The sequence below is a fragment of the Zalophus californianus genome, chromosome 6, assembly GCF_009762305.2.
Source record: "Zalophus californianus isolate mZalCal1 chromosome 6, mZalCal1.pri.v2, whole genome shotgun sequence".
Classification (NCBI taxonomy): domain Eukaryota; kingdom Metazoa; phylum Chordata; class Mammalia; order Carnivora; family Otariidae; genus Zalophus; species Zalophus californianus.
Window position 1 is genome coordinate 60,051,634 of NC_045600.1, and position 8,557 is coordinate 60,060,190.

The 8,557-nt window shown below is 57.9% G+C and overlaps 1 protein-coding gene across 7 annotated transcripts; it reads left to right on the forward strand.

Annotated features, from left to right (window-relative positions):
- The first annotated feature begins 3,623 nt into the window (after positions 1-3,623).
- On the forward strand, positions 3,624-8,261 carry NKX2-1 (NK2 homeobox 1). Of its 7 annotated transcripts, XM_027568856.1 has the most exons (5): positions 3,624-4,070; positions 4,445-4,583; positions 5,031-5,175; positions 5,274-5,659; positions 6,614-8,261. In XM_027568856.1, exons 1-5 carry the CDS (start codon positions 4,047-4,049, stop codon positions 7,360-7,362), a joined length of 1,443 nt encoding a protein of 480 aa, XP_027424657.1. In that variant the 5' UTR covers positions 3,624-4,046; the 3' UTR covers positions 7,363-8,261. The 7 variants fall into 7 exon arrangements, with proteins under 7 accessions (XP_027424657.1, XP_027424658.1, XP_027424660.1 ...); XM_027568857.1 differs by lacking the exon at positions 5,031-5,175 and having other exon boundaries at positions 4,352-4,583; XM_027568859.1 differs by lacking the exon at positions 5,031-5,175 and having other exon boundaries at positions 4,352-4,445.
- Positions 8,262-8,557: the final 296 nt, after the last annotated feature.

Below are 8,557 nucleotides of genomic sequence, written 5' to 3' on the forward strand. Positions count from 1 at the left end.
ACCGGGAGCAGCAGAGGGAGCGCGCCGTAGCTTCGAATCTGTTCCTGGAACAGCGCCTGCGAAAGCCTTCTGGGGACAGCCGCCCTATTGCAGGCCCCCGGGGCTTCGCGCATATCTTCCAGAGGCTCTCAAGTCTGGTGCCTGGGGAAAAGGCGCAGCGGGTTCGGGCGAGATCCTTCAGGGAGAGAAAGGTGCCTTCCAGAGGGGGCTCCGGATTCTGTTCCTTGGATCTCGGGACTGGGGAGCAGCGACCCGCCCCGGGCCTGGCTGCGTTCCTGTTTTCCTTTCCCTGGGTGGAGTTGCCTCGACGGCACACGGGAGCCCAGCTCAGCCAGGCTCGGGAGACTGCGCCGGGCTGAAGAAGGCTAGCCCACCGCCGGCCTGTGCGCAGGAATAGCCAAGGGCCCAGAGAGCTTTATGCAGAGTTAGAGGCCTGGAGTCACAGTTTCTATAAACTCAAGACAGAGAACCATAAGTAATAACCCCTTCCATTTGCTAGCGATTTTTGTGCTTTACAAACTCATGCACACCATCTCTTCCTTAAATACTTGGATCCCTAGTACAACCTGGGAGGTACACAAAGGAGATTATGACAATTTTTGGTTTTGTTTTGTTTTGTTTGCTGCTCAGGAATCAGGTGCTAAGAGGTTTTGTTTCCTTAATTCAACATTTCTTGAGGCACTGGAAGATAGAAGGATAAATAAAACAGGGTTTCACTGTAAAGGAGGGAGGCCAGTAAACAACACCATAGTTTTCTGATTTCTACTCAAGTGCTCTGCCTACCACCCCTGAGCATTTTAAGATCAGAAATGGTGAAGAACCTTCCCCGCCCCCGCTACACACACACACACACACACACACACACACACACCCCTTCTCTATCTCAGTTGGATCCCAGAGTAACATTGCCACAAAGTAACTATGTGCATATTATTTGGGTGATTTATTGTTAATTTATAAGCTCTGTGTGGGTAAGAGCCACATCTAGCTTGTTTAAAGCTGAATTTTTAGGCCCAGCACAGAGCCTGGCACAGAGCCAGCACTCAATAAATATTTGTTGACTAAATCACGAATTGCGATAAAACTCAGAGCAAAATATCAGCACCAGGGAACATGGTCTCTCACCGTCCTAGAAGAGGTGTGAAGGACCATGAAGAGAACTAGAAAAATGTGGTGGTGAGGATTGGGGAGGACTTTTCATTCCTCTTGCAGTCCAAGTGACAGGCCCTGAGTCATACAGCTTTCTGTATGAGCCCTCTGTTCTAATTCTCAAATAAGTGACTCTGGAGGGACAGAAAGACATTTCCCTTCGGCCACACAGGTGGTGAGCAAAGGTTGATGGCAGTTCCTCTTGGCCCCACCCGGTCTGGGCCTGAGCCTGAGCCTGAGCCTCCGTGGCTCCTTAGATTCCAGACCAAGCTGCAGAGAGCAAAGCAGTGTGGTGGGGATTGAGGTGGGCGCCTGCGGCCCCACCAGGGAAAGCTCCTTGAGAAGCCTGAATTGGGCCCCACTGCGACCACTCGGCCCTGGGGGGGAGTTACTGAAGGCACAAGGGTCCTACAGGAGGGAACTCAGTGTTCCCAAGTGTTCCCTGCAGCCGAGAAGACATTACTAGTTTAACCGGGGTCGCCCTACTTAAGATGACTCTGGGAGGCAGCTAAAAGAAAGGACACTCCTTGGCTAGGAAGAGGCCTTGGTTAGGAAGAGGTGTTGGGGCCAGGGGTAGGACTCTCAAGTCCTCTGCTTGATCAAGCTCAGAGATTGAGGTATCAGTCTTCCCACCCCCACCCCTCCCGCTAGACGTTTTAGTCTTCAGGCTTATTCCTGGCAGTGCAACACATCTGGCAAAGAGTGTGGGGCGGTGTGTGTGTGTGTGTGTGTGTGTGTGAGAGAGAGAGAGAGAGAGAGAGAGAGAGAGAGAAAGGGGCAGAGGTAGAAGGGCGGCTGGGAGCGGGCGCCGCAAGGTGCTGCAAAGGCCCAGGTGAGGTCTAGCCCAGAGCTAGTGCGGGTGCGCGCGACTGCGGGGGGAGGTGGCCGCACGATCTTGGTTGGGGGGGAGGGGTTGGGTGGAGGAGCAGCCGTAGCCCGGCGCCGCCCCCACCCCCCAACCCCAGCTCGGGCATCAGCTCTAGGCGGTGACTGAACGCCTGCTGTGTGACTGGGGGTCACGGTCTCGTCTGCAAGCCTTGGGCAGGGGCGTGGGGGGCAGGTGGGGAGCTGCAAGCCACGTGCGCCGGAGCCTGCTGCGGGGCTGGAATGCTGGAAAGCTGCCGAGGACGAAGGCCGAGGCTCAGGGACTGCTCAAGATGCACCTAACTCTCCCCTTCACTCAGACTCAAGGCCTTAAAGGCAGGGCAGGGTGGTGGGTGTACGAATGACGACAATACAGAAATCTCAATCTCTGGCAATGGAATTAATTTTCCAAAGCTTTCAAAGCGCTTTTATGGGCCCGATCTTATTTGAATCTCAGAGAAACCTTGTGAAGAATGACCTCCATTTCTAAATGGCATTGAGACTGGGAGAGACGTACAACATTCTATACTTGGTGTTTCTTATACTTACCAATAATATGAGATAATGGAGAGGGAGAAAGAGAAAGAAGACAGGGGATTGGGAAACCCACCCGGTCAAAACACAGTCCAGGGGCTAGGGCCACCTGCAAACAAGATCCGGATTCAGTTTTGTCCGCTCTCCTCGACGGTTCACTTGAGCCCAGCGTCGTCTTCCCTCCTTGCTCTCTGGGCTTTGACATCACATCGACCAAAGCTCAGTTGGAGTCTGAGTCTTCCTGAGAGCGCCCCCCAGAGAAGCCCCCTGGTAAAAGGGCAAAGAACCGTCTTGGTGCTTGTCCTTCGCGGTACAACCGACAAGCAGGTCTCGGTGCCCAAATGCAAGGTTGCCTGCCCCAAAGCCGCCAAGGGGGATGCACGAAAACGTGGGCCCATGGAGGAGGAAGAGGGTGCCCTGGGCTTTCTCTGTTGAGCGACATAGGTGGTGAGGAAAGCAAATGTTAGTATAGAAGTTGCCTTTGTATTGAGGGAGTACAGAGCACTTCTCAAGGAGAGAACTGAAATGTTACAATAACAAGCCAATAAACAAAACAACTTTCCCTTACTACAACTGCTGTTAATGGGAAAGGCGCCTAACCTGCTGAATTAAATCGTTCAAAAGTGCCTGTTCATCACTGGGAGCTCCTTCTGTACAAGGAGCGGAAGGAAAATGTGAAAACAAAAAACAAATTCGAGAAGCCTCCTTAATCGGCCCCCGCAGTGTCTTAGAGGCCCCAGCCGGGCCAGGGAGCGCTCCACCCTCCCAGCCCCTATCCCAGAGAGGAGGCTAAAAGAGCCAAAGAAAAACCAAACCAAACAACAAAACGTTTAGAATCCAAGGGGGGAAAGTCGGAGTGGGTCTCAGGATCTGCGCCACGCAGGGGCGCGACACTGTAGTCCACTGGACTGGAGGCCAGGGCCTGGCCGGAGCAGCAAGGCGGGTGCCTCTGGCCCGGCTGGGGAGCGAAAGCCCACAGCTCCCCCTCTCCAGGCGCCCAAGGACCCTCAAGGCGCGGGGCTCACACTTGAAGCCTGGGAACGCGCAGACAGGAAACCCACTTCCTCCTAAGCAGTTTCTTGCTCGCCGGATGAGAGGCGCCCAATTGAAGCAGAATGATCCTCATCTACTAATATCCAGCGTGGCCACAAAGCGACTGGCCATTTACGCCGCCACTTTAAACAAAGATATTTGGTTATTCCCGGGGAAGCAAGTGCACTTTTGCATGGCTGAGCTTCGGGCGGAGGCGAGCCTCAGCCCAGCCTCCCGCCTGCTGGGCTGCTCGCGCCTTGGGATTCGCCCCCTCCCGGCCAGCTGGTCCCGCCGGGGTTCAGGCTCAGTTCCGCCCGGCAACAGGCGGGCGGGTACTCACGACGCTCCTTGCCCGCGCCCTCCCTGAAGCATCAGAGGGGAAAACAGCGTGGCCCTGGGCTCGGGTGCTGGGGCTGTGATGTCCTCGGAAAGTCAGCTCCAGCCCCAGAACCCTGCGTGTCCGGGCGATGGGCGAGGGTCGGGGACACCAGGTTTGTTCGAGGTGGGGCAACTTCAGCAATGGCCCTTCGGGTTAGTGCCCCCCAGCTTCCCAGCACTAGCGGCCAGTAGTGTGCTTGCCTTGGCCGGGAATGGGGGTGGGGGGAGAGGGAGCCGCGTGTGGGTTGTGGGGGGCGTGATGTATGGGGCCCTGGACCGCTGAGAAGACCCTGAGGTGGGGGGAGGGGGACGCGGGGATCTGGGACAGCCTCTCGGAGGCAGCCGATCCCTTGCTCAGCGTCCCCTCCGCCCGCTGGGATTCTCTCTCGGGTAGGGGGAAAGGGGGCGGGGAGCAGAGGTGTCCCTCTGACGGCGGCAGAAGAGGCAGACAGACGGACAGACACGCAGACCAACAGTGCGGCCCCAGGGTTCGTCCCCAGACTCGCGAGCTCGTTTGGTGGCGACTGGGGCTCGGCGCCGCGAAGCCCGATGTGGTCCGGAGGCAGTGGGAAGGCGCGGGGCTGGGAGGCCGCGGCGGGAGGGAGGAGCAGCCCCAGCAGGCTCAGGTGAAACCCCTACCTTGTCCCTTGGCCCCCTCCCTCTAAAGACTTGTCCCCGCCCGGGAACCCCAGCTGTATTGGAAAGTGGTTCACTTTGTAACTCCGAAAGTTGGTTGCAAAGCAGCATTCACCTTCCTTCCTCCCCACCATCCCTCCTCCTCGGCTACTCCTCACCCCACCTCTTGCCCTCCCCTCTCTCGGTTCCCTCCTCCTTTCCCTCCCCCCTCTCCCCCCGCGCGCCGCCCGCACCCCACAAAAAATGGGGTGGGGGTGTCCGGGGAGGGGGGTAAAGAAATGCTTTGGGTCGTGTCTCTGCCTCTCTCTCTCTCTCTCTCTCCCTCTTTGAGACCTAAAAATCCTGACAAGTGAAACTTAAAGGTGTTTACCTTGTCATCAGCATGTAAGCTAATTATCTCGGGCAAGATGTAGGCTTCTATTGTCTTGTTGCTTTAGCGCTTACGCCCCGCCTCTGGTGGCTGCCTAAAACCTGGCGCCGGGCTAAAACAAACGCGAGGCAGCCCCCGAGCCTCCACTCAAGCCAATTAAGGCGGACTCGGTCCACTCGGTTACGTGTACATCCAACAAGATCGGCGTTAAGGTAACACCAGAATATTTGGCAAAGGGAGAAAAAAAAAAGCAGCGAGGCTTCGCCTTCCCCCTCTCCCTTTTTTTTCCTCCTCTTCCTTCCTCCTCCAGCCGCCGCCGAATCATGTCGATGAGTCCAAAGCACACGACTCCGTTCTCAGTGTCTGACATCTTGAGTCCCCTGGAGGAAAGCTACAAGAAAGTGGGCATGGAGGGCGGCGGCCTCGGGGCTCCGCTGGCGGCTTACAGGCAGGGCCAGGCGGCTCCGCCGGCCGCGGCCATGCAGCAGCACGCCGTGGGGCACCACGGCGCCGTCACGGCCGCCTACCACATGACGGCGGCGGGGGTGCCCCAGCTCTCGCACTCCGCCGTGGGGGGCTACTGCAACGGCAACCTGGGCAACATGAGCGAGCTGCCGCCGTACCAGGACACCATGCGGAACAGCGCCTCGGGCCCCGGATGGTACGGCGCCAACCCAGACCCGCGCTTCCCCGCCAGTAAGTGAGGCCGCCCCACTGCCGGGCCGCGGGCTGAGTACGGGAGGCGCGGGGAGAGCAGCCAAGCAGGCGCAGCGCCTGCCGGCTGCGCACCGGGCGTCAGGGTGGGCGGCCCGGAAGCCGCGCCGGGGAGTAGGGTGCGGGAGCTGGGGATTCTTCCCTCTGCTGGACTGAGGGGTCCCAGGAGAGACACTTGGTAACGCTGGGGTCATGCGGGCAGGTGCTAGTATTCAGCGTCTCCCAGATGCGGCCGACGGGCAGCTCTGCTCGGCTCGGGAGACCTCAGAGTGCCCAGGGATCGCCCTCCCGCCCCCCAAAAAACTAAGGAAGCTGGGGGCAAGCAGGGAGCAGAGAGGCGCGGCCTGGCCGGGCGGGAGGCTGCCCTACTGCGACGCGCTGAGGGGACCCGCCCGGCTGGCTCTCCAGTCTAGGCAGGTGGAAGGGCGCGCGGCTTCAGAGGGGGCTCTCAATGGGCCGAGCAAGTGCCCTCACTGGGGCTGACAGGAGAGAGCGGCCAAGAGGCAAAGCGTCTGGGACTTTAGCTTTCGAAAGTGAACACCCCACTCTCCCAAACTCCCAAAGTTGGGGTCTACGGTGGGACCCCAGCTCTTGGTCTGGGCCCAGTCCGCCGCCTGTGGCCCGCTCACCCAACGACTCTGGCCAGGGTTGGGCAAGAAAGGACCAGAAGCGGCCTTTCTCCACTTTGCTTTTGGGCTGGAGCCCTGCGACTGAGGGAGGCAACCGGGGTTGAGGTGGGGAGCTTTCCAGCAAATCCCTCGACGTCTCGGCCTGGGGCAGGCGCTAACTCTCCTCGGAACTTAGGCCTCTCAGGGCGGAGGCGGCCTAGGTGAGGAGGGCGCCGTCGGGGTGGGCCGGGCCGGCCAAGGGCGCGGAAGGCCGAGGTGGCCTGGCCCGGCCCGGCCCCCGCCGACGCTGTGCGTTTGTCGCTTACAGTCTCCCGCTTCATGGGCCCGGCGAGCGGCATGAACATGAGCGGCATGGGCGGCCTGGGCTCGCTGGGGGACGTGAGCAAGAACATGGCCCCGCTGCCAAGCGCACCACGCCGGAAGCGCCGGGTGCTCTTCTCCCAGGCTCAGGTGTACGAGCTGGAGCGACGCTTCAAGCAACAGAAGTACCTGTCGGCGCCCGAGCGGGAGCACCTGGCCAGCATGATCCACCTGACCCCCACGCAGGTCAAGATCTGGTTCCAGAACCACCGCTACAAGATGAAGCGCCAAGCCAAGGACAAGGCGGCACAACAGCAACTGCAGCAGGACAGCGGCGGCGGCGGCGGCGGCGGGGGCGGGGGCGCCGGGTGCCCGCAGCAGCAGCAAGCGCAGCAGCAGTCGCCGCGCCGCGTGGCCGTGCCGGTCCTGGTGAAAGACGGCAAACCCTGCCAGGCGGGCGCCCCGGCGCCGGGCGCCGGCAGCCTCCAGGGCCACGCGCAGCAGCAGGCGCAGCAGCAGGCGCAGGCGGCTCAGGCGGCCGCGGCGGCTATCTCAGTGGGCAGCGGTGGCCCTGGCCTGGGTGCACACCCGGGCCACCAGCCGGGCAGCGCGGGCCAGTCTCCGGACCTGGCGCACCACGCCGCCAGCCCCGCGGCGCTTCAGGGCCAGGTGTCCAGCCTGTCCCACCTGAACTCCTCGGGCTCGGACTATGGCGCCATGTCCTGCTCCACCTTGCTATACGGTCGGACCTGGTGAGAGGACACCGGGCCGGGCCGGGCCCAGCGCGCTGCCTCATCGCTTTCCCTCCTGCCGGCCACACATCACCAAACACCCGCCGCTCCCTGCGCTTCGACTTTTCTTAAGAATCTGTCCCGTTTAGACCAAGGGAAAAAACACAAAAGCCAAACTGCTGGACGTCTTTTTCTTTTTCTTTTTCTTTTTTTTTCCTAAAATTTGTGGGATTTTTTTAAAAAAGAAAATAAAAACAACCAAGTGAATCCAATTCTTTAAGGAGTCTTTAAACCGAGAAGGACATAACGAAAAACAGCTTTTGGGGTGTCTGTTAGGTGATTGAAATGGGTTTCTCTCGCTCAGGCAGGGTGCAGTTTGGAGAGGGCTCTACAGTGACACAGCTCTGGACTCTAAAGATCGCAAACTTCACTCTGGGTACACTGTGCCAGCAAGGTGGACTCGCTTGTAAATACCAGGATTTCTTTTGAAGGGGAGATGGGGGCTGGGGAGAGGAAAGACTCTACGACAGGACCCGCATGTCATTGACACAAAGGAAATGCCCCCTCCCAGCGCCCGCTGGCTGCCCAGGCTCAGCCCCGGGAAGAGCCCTGGCTAAAATTGTTTTATGTTTGATGTGAACTTGTAGCTGTAAAACGCTGTCAAAAGTTGGACTACACGCCTAGTTTTTAGTAATCTGTACATTTTGTTGTAAAAAACAAAAAAACAAAAAAACAAAAACCCAGTCCCTGTCCCCAGCCCATCATATTTTTTATGGGCATTGACAAATCTGTGTATATTATTTGGCAGTTTGGTATTTGCAGCGTCAGTCTTTTTCTGTTGTAACTTATGTAGATATCTGGCTTAAATATAGTTCCTAAGAAGCTTCTAATAAATTATACAAATTAAAAGGATTCTTTTTCTGATTAAAAGTCCACCTTTTGTTTGGTTTTGATTTGGCTTTAAAAGGCATTTTTTTTTTTGGTGGGGGTGGGGGTGGCTCATCATTGGCCTGATGGGAATTGGCATTGTTTGGGAGCTAAAAGGATCCTAAACTAGCAAAGGAGCTGGGCCCAGAGTCCTTGTCCCATAGGGAAATGGAGTTTTGTTCTGTCTCCGAATTGAGTAGAACCAAACCTTGAACAGTCCTGGGACTTGGCAATATAGAGGAAAAAAAGCTAAACTACTTCCATCAGGAGGGAAAGGGAGAACAGAAGAGAAA

What these genes read in the sequence shown, in the direction of transcription:
- NKX2-1 (XM_027568856.1), top strand. Translation starts at nt 4,047, where the DNA reads ATGGGCGAGGGTCGGGGACACCAG. An exon ending in CCAACAAGATCGGCGTTAAG is followed by an intron (nt 5,176 to 5,273) that starts GTAACACCAGAA and finishes TTCCTCCTCCAG; the next exon opens with CCGCCGCCGAATCATGTCGA. An exon ending in AGACCCGCGCTTCCCCGCCA is followed by an intron (nt 5,660 to 6,613) that starts GTAAGTGAGGCC and finishes TGTCGCTTACAG; the next exon opens with TCTCCCGCTTCATGGGCCCG.